General features: G+C 41.0%; 1 protein-coding gene across 1 annotated transcript in view; it reads right to left on the bottom strand.

The window, feature by feature from the left end:
- The window catches only part of DYNC2H1 (dynein cytoplasmic 2 heavy chain 1), a 182,940-nt gene that overhangs the window by 140,796 nt on the left and 20,832 nt on the right, over positions 1–21,312 (bottom strand). The window contains 17 exon segments of the mRNA XM_048493723.1: positions 348–465; positions 567–699; positions 1,389–1,771; positions 3,714–3,884; positions 4,373–4,487; positions 4,611–4,766; positions 6,210–6,415; positions 8,139–8,288; positions 10,284–10,411; positions 12,222–12,337; positions 13,607–13,734; positions 14,809–15,037; positions 15,164–15,303; positions 16,931–17,029; positions 17,118–17,258; positions 19,627–19,722; positions 21,076–21,271. Of these exon segments, the coding sequence (XP_048349680.1) occupies positions 348–465; positions 567–699; positions 1,389–1,771; positions 3,714–3,884; positions 4,373–4,487; positions 4,611–4,766; positions 6,210–6,415; positions 8,139–8,288; positions 10,284–10,411; positions 12,222–12,337; positions 13,607–13,734; positions 14,809–15,037; positions 15,164–15,303; positions 16,931–17,029; positions 17,118–17,258; positions 19,627–19,722; positions 21,076–21,271 (2,705 nt within the window).

Below are 21,312 nucleotides of genomic sequence, written 5' to 3'. Positions count from 1 at the left end.
ATGAAAATCTCTAAGGGAAGGTTACTGCAACCAAAGGTGATTCAAAAGTCTTCGATGACTAGGAAATATTAAAATATATCTTCCAATTCTTCCTGCACTTGAAGGACAAACAGAAGCTTTTAACCATATTTCCTCATCACTGTGGGCAACTAAAATAAGCCTTCAGGATACTGGACAGGTCAGGTTTGTAAACTGGAAGTTGAGATTAATGCTCATAAATGTGGGCATGTGGGATAGTGCATTTCATTTGCAAAGCTGGACCACCACCACACCTGCACAACTTCAAAGCCCTTGCATTACTATAAAATCTCTTCACTAATGCTGAAATGGACCAGATCACTGCTTACCAGCAAAAAGTTTTTTAAGGTGAGACTGAATAACAGAAGGATTAGTGGACTGTCCCAAGATTTCTAGAAGATCATCATCCCCAATGAAATAGAATCTAGGGAATGCTGAACGTTTTTCCTGTTGAGGGGAAAAAAACCCCATTAAGTTGTGTTATGTCTCAGCTGGGAGCTAAAATACTATGCTATTAGGAAGTACTACATTTACAATAGAAATTATACCTCCAAAAATTCATTTAAGGATTTTTGACATCTTTGAAGCTGGTCAAGAATAGTTATCAAGGCACTTCTTATTCCTGCTCGAGAGCTCAAGGATATTATTCGGTTGTCTTGCTTGATATCAGCCAATATCGCCCTATTTTTAAAAATGGTCATGGTAAACAAACGGGTCATTATGTGTTTTTTAGACTAAATGCTAACAGACATACATCAGCACCTAAATAATTACCTTGCTATAAAACTATGAAATTGCATATATTAGAATGCACAAATGTATCTTACTTGTTTGCTTTATGGATATCCTGCTTTTCTCCCCAATGAAGACACAAAAATGGGTTACAATGTTCTCCTCTCTTTCATCTTAATCTCACAACTGTGAGAATTGGTACTGTGAGAATGCCCGCTGTGAGGTACATAAGGTTAAGCATGTGTGACCAAGCATAAGGACACACAGAAAGCTACTATGGCAAAATGGGAATTTGACCCTGGATCTCCCAGAGCCAAGTCACTCTAACCCACAGATGTCAAACTCGCGGCCCTCCAGATGTTATGGACTACAGTTCCCATCATCCTGATGGTGGGAACTGTAGTCCATAACATCTGGAGGGCCGCAAGTTTGACACCTGTGCTCTAACCACTATACCACACTATGACAGAATGTCAGAAATTGAGCTTTGTAACACATTTTATGCTATTTTATACTATTCAACTGAGAAAAATGTTTTGAGATTAAGTTGATGCCATTTTATGTATTTATATGCCAATAAAAGGTGTTGTTGTTGTTGTTGTGATTGAGCAAAAGATACAGCGCAAAATAATACTGACCTTAAGTCTTCATCTACTCTGTTGAAACGGCCTTGTTCCCTGGGTAACGCCCCACGACCAAAAATGGGTTCCAGATAGACCCACTTCCTTTGAATTTGATTTAAATTCTGCAGGTATTCATCCAGCTCAGCGAGTTTCCTCTCCCAAACAGAAACTTTATCTTCAAAACCTTTATAATAGGGAGAATCCTTTAATGACTGGAGAAGGCAGCGATTATCGCCAACCTGGTTGACTATGTCTTTCCAGTCCTTAATCAGTTTCATCATCCGGCCATGACTATCTTCGTAATCTGTTAATGTAAAGACTGCACCCACTCCCCAGAGTTCGAGTTCACGCAGGGCTTCTCGGATTGTGACCTCACCATGAGCCCGACTGTTCAAATCCTGTTTTAATCCACAAATGACACAGTTTTAACCAAAGGATTATACCAAAAGAAAAATGGATTTGGGTTAGTAAATGCAATTCATAAATAAATATAATATAGGGATGTGTATTTGGATATTTCCAGTGCTAATTTATCAGCATTTGGCTGGTGTGGGTTTTCTGAGTTGTGTGGCCAGGGTTCGGTAGTTTTGGCTTCTAATTTTTCACCCACACCTACGGCTGGAATCTTCAGATGCATGTCATTGTAAGATGTGTTTCTTCCTGTGACACAGTGTGGAGTGAAGGTGTGAATGGGGCATTTATTTCTGTTCTGTATGTATGTGGCAGGAAAGGAGAGTCATTATGGTGCAGTGGTTAAGAGCAGGTGCACTCTGATCTGGAGAACCGGGTTGGATTCCCCGCTCTGCCACTTGAGCTGTGGAGGCTTATCTGGCGAACTAGATTAGCCTGTGCACTCTGACACATGACAGCTGTGTGACCTTGGTCTAGTCACAGTTCTTTGGAGCTCTCACAGGGTGTTTGATGGGGGGGGGGGGAGGAAGGAGATTGTAATCCCCTTTGAGTCTTCTTACAGGAGAGGAAGGGGGATATAAATCCAAACTCTTCTTCTTCTCTATATGTATTGACAACCTCACAGTGGGGTGATGCACATTTGCATGAATATATCCCACCACATACATACAGAACAGAAATATATACCCCATCACACATTCATTCCACACTGTGTCATGTTCTAAAAAACTAAAAAGAAAAATCTGCAAACAAACCCTAGTTGCTGTGTGAAATGGGGGGGAGGGATGTTGGTTGGTTTTTTTAGCACTCCTCAGCATAAATGTGTGCAGAAAATTAATAAATACAGTATCAAAATGTTCTTGTATCCTTACGTATCACAGGAAAAAGAGGTTAGCAAAATGGACAAGTATTATAATTAAAACAAGAAGATTCCAAAAAAGCATCTACAATTTTGCTCCTGGACGCTGTATTGCAGCACTGTTTCATTTTTAGTGGGGTGGGAGGGGAAAAGAGCACCAGGGATGAAGGGCAGCTGCAGCTCCTATGCTCTTTCTGACAGTCAGCAATGGTACAAGTGGCAGTTTGCAGGGAGATCAGAATTCAGATGCCCCCAAACACCCTCCCCTCTTACTTTCTGAAGCCTTCCTTGGGAAAGTAAGTTTTGAGTGTGTCAGTGTCTTGCCAAGTCTGACTGGCTGTCTTGGTCCTGGTTTGAAGGTTCGGTTTGAATTCTGTGATTTGACATTGGTTCTCTTGGGCTTGCCACATTGGCTGCTGTGGTTTGACACTGGTTGTGTCAGGCTTATCCATTATTCCCTATGGTATTGGGATCTCAATAATTCATAATACCTATACTGATACCCTTTCCAAAATTCAGATTTTAAAAATTCCAATATAATAATAGTCACATATGTAGGTGATGGTGCCTTCTTATCTCCACACCAATTACTCTCTTGACTAAATTAAGACATCCCTAACAAAAATCTATTCTTTAACTGGAAGTGTACCCCCAATTACCAGAATTATTGAAGCCTAGGCCATTCTTTTCCCTTGGTGATTTCTCAGACAGAAGCCACAAAATGGCTTCAGCGGGATCAGTTACATAATGGATATAGGGTTTTTTTTTGCCAAGTGAGGCATAAGTTCATGGAAAACTTCCAAGTTTCAATGTATTGTTGAAGGTTTCCAGGATCACTAGGATGTTGTGGGTTTTCCGGGTCGTATTTCACACTCAGTAAATCCAGGTTGTATTTCATGCTCAGTATTTCATGCTCAGTAAATTATAATAGGTGACTGAACTAATAAGAAATCACCTGGTATCACAGAATCATAGAGTTGGAAGAGAACTCAGGGGCCATCAAGTCCAACCCCCTGCCATGCAGGAACACACAATCAAAGCACTAAAATACAGAAATGATGAAAAATTACCTTAAGTTCTGCTGCTCTTTCCACAATTACATCTGCTACTTTTAACAGATCTCCAAACAAGAGGTTCTCTAGACTTGTGCCCCTAGGAAGACCAAGAATCCGAAAGAGGTCCAGCCAATGATCTGAAGAGAGATGTTCTCCTCTAACGTATTTCAGGACCGGAAGTGCCATCTGTGGCAAAAAATAAAATAACTTCTGAACATACCTAGACAGGCAAAATATGAAGAGATTGTTACATTGTGACACAAAAGCATGGAATCAAAGAGTTGGAACAGACCACAAGGGCCATCAAGTCCAACCCCCTGCCATGCAGGAATACACAATCAAAGCATCTTTGACAGATGGCCATCCAGCCTCTGTTTCAAAACCTCCAAAGAACTCCAAAGCAGTGTACTGCACTGTCGAACAGTCCTTAATGTCTGGAGGTTCTTCCTAATGTTGAGCTGGAATCTCTTTTCCTGCACCTTGAATCCATTACTCCTTGTCTTAACCTCTGGAACAGCAGAAAACAAGCTTGCTCTACCTTCTACATGACATCCCTTCAAATATTGAAACATGGCTATCATGTCAATCTCTCTCACAAGTGATCTCTTCTCAGATGTTCCCAAGTATTATATTTTCTATTAGCTTCATTTTGTTTTCATGTTGAAGAATCTTACTTTGTACTTATCAACTTCTTTTTGCAGCTTCACAGTCATTATAGTGTGCTCTTCCATCTTCCTCAATTTGTCGTGCCAGCTCAATAAAAATTCCTCAAACAAATAGGTTTTGCTCCTGCAAAAAATGCAAATGTAAACAAATCCATCATGACGCAAGTGCTGTCACAAAGCAGGAATATACGCAGCAGTCATACCTAAATGTAAAGAAAGCCATACCTAAATGTAAAGAAAGCCATACCTAAATGTAATCCAATCTTCACTGGCTTTTTCTTGAAATCCTTCGTAAAATTGTTCATATAACGCCCAAACTTTTGCACAAGTCTCAATGTCTCGGCGGACTTCATTGGCCAAAAAGAAATCAGGCTCTTCTAATTCAAAGTGATGACAGTCATTTCTGAAAAAGAAAAATGTATACGTAAAAGTTCTTTCAAAATAAAGCTGGCATACTGTTCCATTAGAGAGCTTAGATTGGACTAGATGGGATCCCAAACCACCACCCAAATTATTTAATACCACAGTGTCCCAGAGAATTCACTGTTCCTGGGAATTTTTTCCCCATTAAAAATAGCTTAATTATTCCTTGGGCATATGAAAAATTCGAAACTAACATAATGCATTTACTAAAATACCTCAATCATTCAAAGCTAATAAGTAATTTAGTTGAAAAGGTAGCTGAAATCTGTATCATCTTATTTAACCCTAGGAGATTAGGTACAGAACTCTGTCTCCTCTTCCCCCAGTTCATCAGCAAGCACAGAAGATGTAAGTGGATATGTCAGCATTTGCTTCGCCCTGGCCTCCAACTGTGAGGCAAGTCTATGCTAGATATATCAACTGATATAATTTTGCCCTTCTAATATTGCACTATTATTATTATTATTTTGCACTGTAGGGTGAATTTTTCAGAATGAGCAGGATTTTTTTCCTCTCTTTTGGCCTTAATTAACTACAGGAATGAGGGACTTTCACTTATTCTCTCTTCACATAATCTTCATTCTGTGTGCAACTAAAATGGCAGTTTGTACATAGAATGGTTACCGTATATACTCGCATATAAGTCGAGTTTTTCAGCCCTTTTTGGGTGCTGAAAAAAGCCCCCCTCAACTTATACACAAGTCAGCCCCCAGCCCTTCCGCCTTTCCCACTCGTAACCTTGCTAGGCCAGCCTGCGGAGGCTCCCCGCTCACCTTTGCGTGTGTGGAGTCAGTTTGCAGAAGGTCTTGTGGGGCAGCGTGCCACAGCTCAGTGCCACAGCTGCCGAGCGCCTTGCTGGCTCCTCCCCGCAGGCTGGGACAAACCAGGCGGGGGCTGCGCAAGCACGGTCAGGCTAGTGCTGCCCGGGGAAGGAGGCTGGCTGGTGGTGGGACAAACCAGGCAGGGGCTGCGCGCGTGTGCGGTCGAGCTGGTGTTGCCCGGGGAAGGAGGCTGGCTGGTGGTGGGACAAACCAGGTGGGGGCTGCACGCGCACATGCGGTCAGGCTGGCACTGCCCGGGGAAGGAGGCTGGCTGGTGGTGCTCGGGAGTGAGTTGCTGGCTGGCCGGCTGGGAGACGCGCGTGTTGCAGGAAAATAAATGGAGGGCAAGCATCTACTTTTTATTTTTGAAATTTACCAGTAGCTGCTGCATTTCCCACCCTCAACTCATACGCGAGTCAATAAGTTTTCCCAGTTTTTTGTGGTAAAATTAGGTGCCTCGACTTATATGCAGGTCAACTTATACACAAGTATATACGGTATAAGCAATCACCAATGGTCTAGTTTGCTTTCAAAAATGTGTATCTACAAGTTTTGGTCACACTCCTAATTGGACCAATATGCCTGTACAGAAATAAACCCACATGAGCTTTTGCTTTGTGTCCTCAAGTTCGTCAAACTCAGCTTTCTTTTCCTTTATCGTCTGAGCACTCTTCTGCAGCATATCATGATGGCCAGTTTCAACGATATCATCATTGGGCTTTAACTGGTCCCAGCGTGCTTTAAATTTCTCCAGTTCTTGAAGATACATACTAACACGGGTCATCACGTTCCCTTTCATCACTTCAACCTTTAAAAGAAAAGGCGTACACATTTATATATTATATACATTTCAGTGTTCCTTGTCTCTGGCAGTTTATGAAAGAAATGGAAACTACCAAAAACAAAGTGTATCCTTTCACCATTGCATCATATCAGTTATTTACGTGGAGCCAGCAAAACCCACTTTCAGACGTAAGAGGACAGCACACATATGGAACCTCCCTCTCTCTATTTAACAGTACTTTACTTGTAAAGTAGCAAAATTAATAAAAAATACTCAGGATTCGTAACCTGGAGATTACTGCCACACGCTGCCGTGACTGCTCAGAACTCCAAGGTGCACAGTCAAGGTATTATTACAGTACATCAAGAATGTACATTAAGACTATAACAAACTGATATTTGAAGAAACATATCAAGCAAGTTCATTTGCTACTGTTTCCTGTCAAATTGTGCCCTTGCTGGCAAAACCACGGTGGGCACCATGCAATGTTTCAGACAGCCCTTGGAGGACTAAGCGATTTCAGGATCAGAGTTCACAATTGTTTAAGAACATAAGAAAGAGCCTGCTGGATCAGACCAGAGTCCATCTAGTCCAGCACTCTGCTACTCGCAGTGGCCCACCAGGTGCCTTTGGGAGCTTACATGCAGGATGTGAAAGCAATGGCCTTCTGCTGCTGCTGCTCCCGAGCACCTGGTCTGCTAAGGCATTGCAATCTGAGATCAAGGAGGATCACGATTGGTAGCCATAGATCAACTTCTCCTCCATAAATCTACCCAAGCCCTTTTTAAAGCTATCCAGGTTAGTGGCCATCACCACCTCCTGTGGCAGCATATTCCAAACACCAATCACATGTTGTGTGAAGAAGTGTTTCCTTTTATTAGTCCTTATTCTTCCCCCCAGCATTTTCAATGAATGCCCCCTGGTTCTAGTATTGTGAGAAAGAGAGAAAAGTTTCTCTCTGTCAACATTTTCTACCTCATGCATAATTTTATAGACTTCAATCATATCCCCCCTCAGACGCCTCCTCTCCAAACTAAAGAGTCCCAAACGCTGCAGCCTCTCCTCATAAGGAAGGTGCTCCAATCCCTCAATCATCCTTGTTGCCCTTCTCTGCACTTTTTCTATCTCTTCAATATCCTTTTTGAGATGTGGCGACCAGAACTGAACACAGTACTCCAAGCGCGGTCGCACCACTGCTTTATATAAGGGCATGACAATCTTTGCAGTTTTATTATCAACTCCTTTCCTAATTATCCCCAGCATAGAGTTTGCCTTTTTCACAGCTGCCATGCATTGAGTTGACATTCCCATGGAACTATCAACTAAGACGCCCAAATCCCTTTCCTGGTCTGTGACTGATAGCACTGACCCCTATAGCGTGTATGTGAAGTTTGGATTTTTTGCCCCTATGTGCATCACTTTACATTTTGCTACATTGAACTGCATTTGCCATTTCTTAGCCCACTCACCTAATTTATCAAGATCCGCTTGGAGCTCTTCACAATCCTTTGCGGTTCTCACCACTCTACATAATTTGGTATCCTCCGCAAACTTGGCCACAACGCTACCCACCCCTACTTCCAGGTCATTTGCTTGTTTCTAGTGATCACATTCTGCCCTACCCTCATTCTCCAGGCATACCTTACTGCCACATGTACATTCCAGCTCTCCAGTGCAATAGGCCGAGACCTCCCTACATCTATCCTAACACTGGACAAAAAGCTGTTTGAGATCCATCCCAACTTACCTGCTCTTTAATCATCAGTTGATGGCTTTCCATCATTAGTTCAAATTTGTCCCAGGTAGCTCGCAGATTGCTGATTGTGTCCATGCCCCCACCAGCCACAGTCCGAAGAAGCTTGTTTTTACCTTCTGCTTCTTGAAATAGAAGGAAAACCTAAATAAAAAGATTTCCAGTGAGTATAACAATACAAATGAAACTTGCTGTCATGTGATTTTTATTAGATTCATATTCTGCTTTTATCCTGTTTGCTAAGAGGCAGCACATCATCAATCAATTGTTTGGTCAGCACAACACATGTATTTATTTTATTTTTATTTATTTATTTTCAGATTTCTAGACCGCCCCATCCCCTAGGGGCTCATTATCTACCTTATTTACAATGCACATTTCTCACTTCAGCTCAAGGTGGATTACGCACAGTGAATCAATGCAATCAACAAGATGGTGAATTCAATAAACAATGCAATAGAATTTGGGATTGCAGAACCAACCAGAAGTTTAAAAACAAAGTTCAGAAGAAAAATATGTTGACTAAAAGAATAAGCAATTTCGTCATCTAAAAATTCTACAAGGATCTAATGTAACAAACCTTCTAAAATTAAACTGACTTGGAAAGGAAGTATTTCTTTCCATACGTTAGCCTAAAGCAACAGCTTGTGAGAAAAATACAATTTTCTACAGAACTTCTAACTGCTTTCTATTGCAGCTTATAGAATTGAATGCAAATAATTGCAAAAGTTGAGCTAATATTCAAAATCTATTAATACAAGTCAAATTAATAGAGCTGGCGCTACTTGTGCGCTTTGATGTTTCAAATGTAAGTGTAGTCAGCTGGAAAAGTAGAAACAGCGGCAGACACAGGCAGTGTTATCCTAAGCAGAGTGATATTCTTCTAAACCCAGTGATTCAACCGACTTCGGATATAACTATTCTAAGGACAGTACTGCCAGTATCCAAACAGCCCTTTAAAAGGTTGTTTCTGCTCATGCTACATACACAGAATGTGGAAATTCCTGGGCTTCGTTTCCACCCAGAACTTCTACAGAGTTTAAGACGCTGTATTTCTGACTCCAGTGGCCAATTCTTCTATTTATGTCAGTAAATTTCCAGACGGATCAATGCAAACCAACACACACATTTACCTTAAAAGAAAAATACATTCTTTTTCATTCAACGCAGCCATAGCAATGAGAATGCACCATGACCATTCACTTAATTGTTTTACACCTTACCATTTAATTATAAGCTGGCTTCATCCATTTCATCCACCATGGGTAAAATGCCGATAAGTGTTTCTTAAGGGTAGGCTTAGAGAGAGATGTGGGTGGTTCCTTCTATATAATAGGATGGCACTTGGGAGCTACTAATCCTGTATGCCAATGCAGGAAGGGATAAAAGCAGACCCTGCTGCAGAGGCGTAGCAAGGGGGAAAAGTGCCCAGTGCACTGGTGCGTCGTGCCCCATCCCCCATCCCCCTTGGAGCTATGCCTCTGCCCCGCTGTGCTTATGCACTGTGCTTGCTACAGAACGAATTGAGCCCTAGCTTTGCCCAGCACTTAAAGTAAAGGCATGAGGCCTCTTTAATCATTGTTAAGAAGCCTTTCACGTGTTGTTGTAAATACATTATGAGAGGGACCTTTCCTTCACAGTAGCACACTTATGTTATGGCTCCAATCAACAATTTCTTTACCCTGGAATATCCTGCTAACTTCTGTGAAGTGAACAGGTTGTGGATTGTACCATATCCCTCGGTGGGCTGAGACCAAAGAACAACCTAACTACTTCTGTACATCCCGGGTGGCTTAATGCTGCTCAACAAGCAAGTGTGCCATGCTCTACTTTTGAAACAGCGAAGAGCTACAAAAACTCTGCGTGATATATGGCTTGAAAGCCCACTGATCAAAGAACAAAAAGAAAAAAGAAATAAAAATTTACTGTACATGCCCGATCCTTTGGATATACTTGCTCAATAGAACCTTGTTCCGGAGATCTTCCCCTACATTTTTAATAGCAGACATTGCTGCCCTTTTTTAAGGGACAAGTAAAAGTCTAGTAACAATTTCCCTAACTAAAAATCATGGCACTGAAGGTGTAAGCAGAACTGTTGGGACTAATTTTTAAATATCTTTCTCGATAGAAAAAGCTTACCTCTTCTTTTTTTTCTGTTAAGTTTTTATAGTTTACATTATCTTGGGCTATTTCATCCACACTTTGGGGTCTGGTTACTAAAGTTTCCATGGCATCATTAAGGAAAGAAGAAATCTCATGCAGATGAACTACATAAAGACAAATGAAAACACAAATGCAATGGATTTTTAAAAAATTTATCAATAGGTTCTACGAGTCATTTCACACATAATGATTCTGTAAATGGTTTGTTCATACTCTACATAAGCTACATATGTTGGTGCACAACTGAAGACGACACACGCTTTTTCAGTACAGAAGCGACATTCATGTAGTAAATCATTCTGTGCAAAGTGGCCTAAAATCAGAGTGTACATTTCACTTCCTATATAGAATCTGAACACTTTCAAATTTGTATATTCTGGGGATGCCAGTTAGCTGCTAACAACCGGCAGGAGTCTAATGGGGGCAGGAATGGGGGAAGTATCAAAGCAAATGTTGTTAGATCATTGGGGGTGGGGGGACTACAGATTCTAATGATTCTGGAAACTACAGATTCTGATGATTCTGGAAACTACAGATTCTGATGATTCTGAGAAAGATGTGATGTCACTTCCAGGTTTTCCATGGCAATGCTATTAATGCCATTACACTGACAGTGATTAATTTATTTTTCTCCTGCTGGTCAACAGAGCAGTGGTGGGCAGTAGGGGGTTGCCAACGGGAGGTCTTTCTCCATTGCGGGAACCCTATGTATACCCTGCTCTTCCTCCAAAGAGCTCAGAGTAACGCACATCACTCTCACCACCTGCATTTTATGCTCACAACTACCCTGTGTGGTAGATTGGGCTGAACTTGCTAAAGCTCATGCAGTAAGCTTCTTGGCAGACTGGAGATCTAAATCCAGATCTTCTAGAATGTAGCACAACTCTAACTGCGACAATATGCTGGCTCTCTGGTTGAAAGTACCCATGCCAACCTTCATAACTTGTAAAATTCACCCAATTTCTTAATTTTTTCCATAGGAAAAAAGTAACGTATTATGCTAAGGCTGCATTCTGGAGTACACTGAAAGACTTAGGCAACAAAGGTAAATTAAAAATAAGGTATGAAGGAGTGTGTCTTACAATACAAGAGGAAAGGAATGGGGAGAACAAATTATTGGGGAGAACAAATTATTATTTCAAAAAGGATAGCGAAGAGATAGAAAAAGTGCAGAGAAGGGCAACGAGGATGATTGAAGGATTGGAGCACCTTCCTTATGAGGAGAGGCTGCAGCGTTTGGGACTCTTTAGTTTGGAGAGGAGACGTCTGAGGGGGGATATGATTGAAGTCTATAAAATTATGCATGGGGTAGAAAATGTTGACAGAGAGAAATTTTTCTCTCTTTCTCACAATACTAGAACCATTAAATTCCCTTAGCTATGCCTCCTCTGAAAACAACAACCACCCCCACCCCAGCAAATAACAGAACAGAAACCCCTGAATTGGCTTGTACTATGCTTTGTTATTGGCAGGAGGAGGAGGGTTAGGGACAAGAAAGCATAGTTTACTCACAGGTTTTAATCAGGATTGCAACTACACACAATATTATTTTACTCAAGGGTGGCCTTTAACGGTTCAATCCATAGAACTCTGAACGGTGATCTTTTGATTAAAAATGCACAGAGCAAATGAAATCAATGGCATTTACTAGGAAGTAAATACAGAATTACAAAAAGCATTTACAGATGGAACAGAGATTCTGGTAGGTAGCTGGGTTTATCTGACGCAGCAGAAAATAGTTTGAGTCCAGTGGAACCTTTAAGACCAAGAACATTTTATTCTTGGTATAAGCTTTCATATGTATGCATATTTATTCAGATACTCTGCAGACAGAACAATTAAGCACAAAACTGCAAACAAGCAAACTACCAACTACTTTCCAAAAAAAAAGAACTTATCTCCATTGTCTATTACCTTGTATCGATTTCCTTAATGACATCACAAGAACATCGTATAACTTCTGGATAAGATCATCCACAACAGTCTTCACAGGGTTGCAGTTTACAATTATGCAATCTACTTTCACAGTGCTTAAAAAATTGAGACAGCAGGTTTCAAGTTATCAGAGACAGAACATTAATGGTTATATTTCACATTATTGAGTTCAGTTTTTTTTAAATTGGAAATCTGATTATCTCGTGCTGTTAATTTGAATGTATTACAACAAAATCATTCATGCTGAAGTACAGAACTATATCACAAAAAATGACACGTTTACTTGGAATGACTGTAAACGACTCCTCCTGAAAAAAATACACACACAACCTGGGTTCTAAAGATTTTTTAAAAATTGTCATATTTCAAGCAAGGCACAATAACCCAATCCCCAAAATTCTTTGAGCTATGTTGCCTCAAATGTGCTGGATATCATATTATAATTCAATTTATCTACAAGCATGACCCTAGTACGCTGGAACAAATTAGGAATTTAATTGTACAACGGTTTCTAAATTAAGCTGCAAAATAGCAGCCCTATATACAGAACTGAAACAAAATATTCCATAGCTACTAGAGTATTCGTTCCAATTCAGCAATATCTTGTCATTGCGAGAGCTGTGAGACACACAAAAAAATTCCATAGGAATTTCTCATCCAGTCGGTGTAGCTATACTCTGTCCCATCAACGGATCTTGGGAGATTTGTGAACAGATCTGCCATGTCCTGGACCATCTTGATTCTAGAATGCTCCAATTGAGTCTTAGTGCCCTGGGGACAGAACTAGGTAAGCACTAGCACCCAAGCGGAGCATTCCAGAACACAGACAGTCCAGGAATTGGCAGATCAATTCACAGATCTCCTGATCCAGGACAGATCTCCTGATCCAGGACAGAATGGCTGCACAGAGGCAGTAGATCTTTCTTCAAAGAACCAGATCTAGCCAAATGTAATTCTTAGATTAAATTGCAACTCCAACTGCACATCAGGGCTTTTAAGAAACTCTGAATTCCAGCACCATTCCAACTGTTACTAACACTGATCTAGCTAACTCACAGACTTTACAGGTTATTACAACTCAATCGTATGAGTGTACCATTTCACACAGCCCCTTTCCTTGCGTGCATGCAAGCACCAAAATTATACCCTTTGTAGTCTCTAACAGTGCTGTGTCCAGCCCCCATGAAGTCTGTGGGAACCTTTTGAGAATTTTTAGTCAAAGGTTAGAACTATATTCCACAGGGGGAAAAAATAACAGCAGAAATAATATTAAAACACCTGATAATAAAAGTATATTCATGCTATTTAAAATTACTCATCTGGTAGTCTGTTATTCACATGTCATTCTCCTATGAAAACAATACCTTGGTAGGCGCTCTGCTTCTTTCCCTCTCACTTTCAGTGCTTTGAAGCTTTTCTCCCAATCCTGTTCATTAAAAAGGTGATTCTCCACCATTGCTTCCATGTCCACTTGTCCCAATACAACCCACTCCTTTTCCAGAGTATTCATGGTGGGTTTTTTTTAATTTAAGAGAAGGGGAAAAAAGATCTTATTTTACTAGCTACTCAGCACAATTTCTACACGGCATCCGCTTTTCACATTAGTCAAAATAATTAGGTTCTACCAGGAGGTTCACATGGATCTGCTGAGGTTGACTGCTACCTAAATAAACTTAGATCCCATTAAATGGGTAAATAAATAAAAAGCAGCGCAACTCATTTATTAAACTGTATCTGGGGCTGGGGGCCAGAGACACTAGCAAGAGCCTGAGAGCATTCACAGGTGTTATTGAAAACTTTCACTCCATGCTATTGCACAGAGAGAAACACATCTCACTGTGACACGTCTATGAAGATGCCAGTCATAGTTGCGGACAAAATGCTAGGAGCAAAAATTACCAGACCATGGCCACAAATCCCAGAAAACCCAGGTCAGCATTTACAAGACCCTGAAGACATTGCCAGCTTCCCCAGTCTTTCCACCACCCTCAGTCTGCAGAAATCCCCAGGGTGAATGCTTGATCCTTGATAAGTGCTATGAAATGCCCACAGCACAACCTGTCATTCCTGAAGCCCCCAGCTTGTTGCAGCTACAATGCGGGGGGGGGGGGGGGGGAGAGATTCTTGGATTCTGCACCCTACCCCTGTGTTCAGCAAATAACTGAATGTTGCTACCTTTACTTTTTCAGAATTCATTTCAGACATTATGTACACCTGCTCATCAGGATTCTTCCAACTGATTGTCTGGTACTCTTTCAAATTCTAACTGGGCCAAATGCTGCTGCTGCTCAGCATTGCTTAACTATACACTGGTAACGTCCGACTAGGGATTATCCTTGCCCTTTAAAGCAGACTTAGGCATTTCAGTCCTTCACATGATTCCTATAGGAAACATTGGAGCAATTCTAGTGGCACCGAAACAAACATTACTACCAGATAGCGTGTGAAGAGGTTCTCAGGAGCTTTAGCAAAAAAACCCAAAACAAATTAATACAAGTCAGTGTTGATCAGCTGGTAAAATATTCATCCTTAAAAGTCACTGTACCAAAAGCAAATATTTACGCACCTTAAATTGGTCTGAAACTTCTGCCAATCTTCTGAACAAGTTCTCTGCTTTATTGAAAGTAGTCAGAAATCCACTTGCATTTCTTTCGGTCATAACAGAAAAAATGCACTCCTCATCTGTCTCACTCACTCCCCTAAATTGATTGGGAATAGAGATGAATCTCTTCATTTCCCTGTAATACCGTGCTCGCACTTCTTCAAAAGGAGGTTTAAACTGTAATCTCCCTTGCCTGAAAAAAAATATTCAAAATACTTTAGGATTCTGTCTTTCTTGGGCCTTGGTCCTCAAATCACAGGGTAGATAAGAAAACTCTAGGACCAGTCTTCAGTTTCACAAACAGGAAAAAGAATCTTACTTGTAAGTTAAATCAATGTTTATTTCTGGCAGATTTTCATTGAGTGCCTCCAAACCCATCTGATACTGATGCTCCAGGGCTTTGTATAGTTGATGATTCCAATGAAGTCTCCAAGCTTTCATGTCATTTGAAAGGAAACCCTACAATTTGACGGGATGAGAATGCAGAAACACCAGACCGCATTAGAATGCTCTCAATTATTAAATCAATTCATCAAATGGAACACATTTCCTTTTCAAGACTAGATTGTACAGGCATCTTTAGAGACTGGGTAGCTACAGAATGTACTGCATAAGAACAAATGACACACTAAATGGCCTCTGGGTACCTTTTCAATCCATCCACCACAATCTATATATAGGAGTAAGAGTGGGGAGCTGTTCCCCAGTCTCTGAAATTACCAAGAAAGCTCAATATCCTTGTCAAGTTATTCCACCATCAAAGTTACGGGAAAGGCCACTGAGCCACAGAATTCCATCAGAGATTTACAGCAGAGTTGCCTATTCCCTGGAGGGGGTAAGAGCCTCATTACTTTCATTGTTTACTGGGATGTTATTTACCGCGTGACATTGTTTAGCACCATGCCATGAAAAGATTCAGTTGCCCATGGACGGTCCTGCTGGAAGCCGGAAGCGGCACCGACGGCACAGCCGGAAGCGGCACCGACGGCACAGCCGGAAGCGGCACCGACAGCGCAGCCTTCGCACAGGCTGCGCCACTCCCAAACGCTGCTTACCTCCCGTCTCCTTCCATCGCGTTGTGGAGGCAAAGGGACACGCCTCCCTGGCCAGAGCGACGACCCTGGAGTCGGAGGTCAGGAGGCGTGTCTCCTGGCCTCCACAACGCAACAGAAGGCGACCGGAGGTAAGCAGCATTTGGGAGGGCCGGGGGAGAAACGCCGACTTCCACCCGGTGCCGTTCGCATGGCACCGAATGGAAGCTGGTGTTTGCAAAAAAACCTCGCTCCCCGAGCAAGGTTTAAAAACACAGTTTGGGCAGGAACCGAGCGCCACTGCAACGATTTGGCAGCGGCACCTGTGCAAAGAGTCCCCACCAAAACAGTGTTTTACCGTCCCGACGGCGTCGCTTTTGGCCCGTGCGGAAAGGGCCTAGGAGACCCTTTTCAGTTTTTCAATGGTGTTCTGTTTTTATAATTTCAGCGTACGTATCACAGCACTGATTACATCATATACGCTTAAGCCAGTTTATCTTCACAGCAACCATACAGGGTAAATTTCAAACTAACCATGCTGAAACAACAGAATCCTGCATGCCCAACAGTTTCCTTAAATTCTAACAAATGTAAAGCAATTTTGGCTGGGAATGGGCCATGCCACTCCGTGTCATGCAGAGTTGAACGAATTTCATGCACGTTATGGCTAAACCTGCCCTGATCAAGATAGCCCAGGTTAGCCTGAGCTTGTCAGATCTCAGAAGCTACGCAGAGTCAGCCCTGGTTAGTATCTGGATGGGAGACCACCAACCAATGCCAGGGTTGTTATTCAGGGAAAGACACCTCTGTTAGTCTCTCACCTTAGAAAACTCTACTGGGTTGCCATAAGTTAGCCGCAACTTGACAGTCCTTTACACACATACAAAAAGTTAAACCTGGCATTTAATCCACAGTGAATATTCTCTGTTACAAAAACATCAATTCACTACATGTATGATAAGAAACATTTTTGTAATGAAACAGTGCAGACCAAGTATATTACTAGCTTCCCACCCTATCAAATTTTTAAAAATTCAATAATAATAAAACCATACCTGAGCCTCGAGGCCAGAAAAAACAGATCGCAGCTCCTGCAATCCATCTTTCCAGCGTTGCTGCTGCCGAAGCAGATCAATGTTCATTAGCCCAACAACCTATCAAGGAGAATTTCGCTTACATTAAAACTTGTTATCAACCAGGTATAAAGAAAGATGGAAACAACACATAACAGTTTAAAAATACCTTTTCAGCAAAAGTAGTGTGCCATTTTCTTAACTTCCTGTTTTCCGTGGCAAGCCGTTCCGCTGAGCTTTGGAGCTTTTTGATGTATGCTTCTAAAACTTTAGGGTTATCCCAAGTTATTGCCCCCTCAGACTTTGAGTGCTACCAAAGGAAGGAATTGTAGTGGTTAAGTGACAAACATTTGCATTTCTCCATGATAATAAAGTAAAGTAAATAATAAAGTAAAGCAAATGATCCACAGTTGCATATTTATGGCTATAAAAAAGGTACAGGAAAGCAAAAAACTTGGGTTATTCTCAATTAAAAGAGAGAGTGAGAAAGGGACAGAAAAAAGAATCAGTGCTTCTAAGCCACAGGGAAAGATGTGCAAGGAAACTGGTACCCACCAAAGTAGCTAGCCCTTTCCTCTTTCTCTGTAGGTTCCCCTCATATTACAACTGCTCTACCATTCAAAGAAAACAAAATGAGTTGAAATGGATAAAGAGATGTGAAATTTTAACCTCACTTTTGTTCCAAACTGTACGCTACCTTACTGCGGAAATCAAGGGAAGAAGGCTTTTTCAATTTCAGGATGTTTTCCTCCCATCAAAAATGAAGGGTTCCTGCTAGCACTGGACAGAAACAACCCCAGGAGGTAAAACTGACAAATATTACCACTTTCACCTCTGAAATCCTTCTAAAGATTCAAGCCAGAGTTGAAGTATCAGGGACAAATATGTCAATCTCGCCTCGTTTTGCCTTGAAAGTATAATGGAAGTCACTTATATTCATCTTGAACTCAATAGCAAATGGCGTTTTAGAATAGCTAATAATAAAGGAGCAGTAGGGAAACATAGGTAGGCTGGGTTAAACGTCTTTACAAAGGACATCAAGAGCCACACTCGAGATAATAGCACTTGTGTCTGTTTATGTCTGAAAGGATTGTGCTGCACTTGAACAACATGCTTCAAACGTTGCAAAAGAAAAAGAAAAAAACAGGAATGCAATGGTTTGGAAGAAACATAACCAGAATTCTCAGGAATAAAGGTGGGTACTCTTGATACTAGAGAAAAGGTGGCTAGCACCTAAGACCTTAGGGTCTAGCACCTAGACCCTAAGAAACAGGATCAAAAAATAACGTGCTCTATTTTAACACCCAAAATATTCCGAGCTGCCTATTTTTTCCCCAAGTAAACTCATCTCTTTGATACCGTTATTTTCAAAATGTAGAATTTTTTAATATATTGTTAGTGAAAGCTTTTAAACAGATCAGCCACTGAATACTCTAGCTTCTACCCCACCTTTAAACCTGAAAAGTAAACCCCAATGATTTCAGAAGGAAATTTTCCAAGGAAGTGCAACTGGGATCGCAGCTTAAGGGTGAAACCCTAAAGACAATTTCCTGGGTGTAAGCCCCATTTAATAACATGGGTCTTAATTCTGAGCAGGCCCATTTAGGACTGCTCCCTAACTGTCATAGTTAAATAGCTGCTGAAAACAAATGCAAGGTGTCAGGTCCATTCCCATTTTCTGTATTTCTTCCTGTAACAATTTAAACTGTTGTGTTGTGTGTATGTGTCTTTAAATGAGAAATAAGTTGTAAAAGAAAGGGAGGTGAAAGAGAGTGAGGTGATTGGTTAATACTGGAGACTATGTAGGGTTTTGTACACAGGGGGAGAGAGAGAGAGTAGGTCTGTTGTAAACTGAGAGTAAGAGGGGGCTAAAGTAAACAGTATGATGGTAATAGCCTAGAAAGCAGATTTCATAGAATCCTTCCATAGAAAACCTTTCCAAAGAAATAGGTAGACTACACACAGAAGACACTGGGAGAGCAGAAATGGAGTCAAATCCTAATATGGTAATAGAGATTTAGAGAGAATGAGAGAATAGGTTTATGTGTAGTGAAAGTCACCTCAGCCAAAAGTTATTGCTCAGGTTGTTTTACTGATTAGACAAGCTAAATTATTTCTTGTAACCATTAAGATAAAGAAAATATATAAATAATTTTTTTTTTTTTTCAAATTAACAGAATTCTACACTAGTAACTTTTGAGAATGTCTTCCTCAGGACCACACAGCCCTTCAAAACTGCTTTAGAGCAAGGACAAAATACTTTAGGAGAAAATAAAGAGGAGTTTGGAATTAAATTCCTGGTGGATGTTATTTATACCTTGGAAAGAAAGGAAGAAATAGACAATATTTTGCATGTCATATTTATTCATAAAGGGAAAAGTGGCCCTCACACTTCTATTGGCAAAAAGTTGTGTATACTTAGGTCTCAGCATAATGCGATCAGTGGATCAAAATAATATATTGGCTTTGTGTCTAAGATGAGTTTTACAATTAAATCATTTTCAAAATCGAACATGAAAAAATAGGCTTGGTTTAGAATCTTAGTACGGACAAGATGTAATGTAATTAACTCCATTAGCCAACAATTACAAATAAGCAGATAGCAAAGAGGAAATTTATTTCAAAAAATCATGCATCATGAAGGGAACAAAAAAGTAGCGCTTCAATTTAAAAATTACTTTAATTATCTGTTCAAATGCTAAGGCCGACTGCAGCATCATTGGCTTCTGACTTGGAATCATCTGTTGATCAATAGAGTTATAAAAATGTGCCACCTATGAAAGCAAATAAATATTAGGATCATTATGCACAAGCGCCATATTTACATTTACTTTTCTTCTTAATACTGGTATCCTTAGCACACAAGCTCTTGTGGCAGCTCCCCCTTTCATAATAATACATACTAAAACACAAACACCCAAACAGCAGCCACAGATCCATAAGAATTTTTTTAAGTGGACTATAACATTCAACAGATTCATTAAATAACAACACTGAATCAGCACCAGAAAAATAAAACCAGAAATAAAATTTGCAGCAAAAAGTTACAAATCAAAATAAAAAAGAGCAGAATAATCAAAACTACTACCATCTATTTGGTAGCTTTCAGTATAATCTGTTTTAATTGTTTGTTTTTAAATGTATTGGAGTTGTTGTTACCCACCCACAGCGTGCTACATTGGCGGACGGGTGGGATATAAACGTTATACACACATATACAAGAAGAAGAGTTGGATTTATATCCTCCCTTTCTCTACTGTAGGAGACTCAAAGGGGCTTACAAACTCCTTTCCCTTCCCCCCTCACAACAATCACCCTGTGAGGCAAGTGGGGCTGAGAGAGCTCAGAAGAACTATGACTAGCCCAAGGTCACCCAGCTGGCATATGTTGGAGTGCACAGGCTAATCTGAATTCCCCAGATAAGAAGAGTTTGGATTTATATCCCCCCTTTCTCTCCTGCAGGAGACTCAAAGGGGCTTACAATCTCCTTTCCCTTCCCCCCTCACAACAAACACCCTGTGAGGTGGGTGGGGCTGAGAGAGCTCCGAGAAACTGTGACTAGCCCAGGGTCACCCAGCTGGCATGTGTGGGAGTGTACAGGCTAATCTGAATTCCCCAGATAAGCCTCCACAGCTCAGGCGGCAGAGCGGGGAAGCAAACCCGGTTCCTCCAGATTAGAGTGCACCTCTTAACCACTACGCCACTGCTGCTCCTCAGTTAAACTCAAGGGTATCCAATGAATTTGATCGGCAGGTGACCCGGGACAGACAAAAGGAAATACTTCTTTACACAACAAGTGATTAAAATGTGGAATGTATATAGTGATGGCCAAAGGCAAAGAAGACTTTAGAAGGGGATTAAGCAGATTCCTGGACGGCAGGTCCATCTGTGGCTGCTACCCACAGTGTCTAAAAGAAACCTCCTCATTCAAAGGGAGTAAACCTCTGAATACACACGTCAGGAGGCAACATCTGGGGGAGACCTCAGCCCCTATGTACTGGTGGTAGCTTCCAGAGTAACCGGATGGCCACTGTGTAAGGCAGGAAGCTGGACTAGATGGAACTGTGTCATCTGATCCAGCAGGGCTCTTCTTATGTTCCAACAAAACCTGTCGCTTATATTATCACCTGTTTGAGAATAACCGCTTGCTTGAAGAATTTTTGTGCGATGTTTGATGCTTGCTGTATTTTGGCAGGAATAACAAAGCCAAGCGCTGTGAGCTGCCGCACCTCCCTTATGAGGATCACCAAACGATCTGAGTAATGTATTTTTAACGCTCCATCACAAGGATCCAGTTCCATCACGAGACTGCTAGCCTGTATACTAAGCCAAAAATATATGTAAATTATTATCCAATATGTTTT

The sequence above is a fragment of the Sphaerodactylus townsendi genome, linkage group LG04 (genome assembly GCF_021028975.2).
Source record: "Sphaerodactylus townsendi isolate TG3544 linkage group LG04, MPM_Stown_v2.3, whole genome shotgun sequence".
In the NCBI taxonomy this organism is placed as follows: domain Eukaryota; kingdom Metazoa; phylum Chordata; class Lepidosauria; order Squamata; family Sphaerodactylidae; genus Sphaerodactylus; species Sphaerodactylus townsendi.
This window is presented reverse-complemented; position numbering and strand designations above follow the sequence as displayed.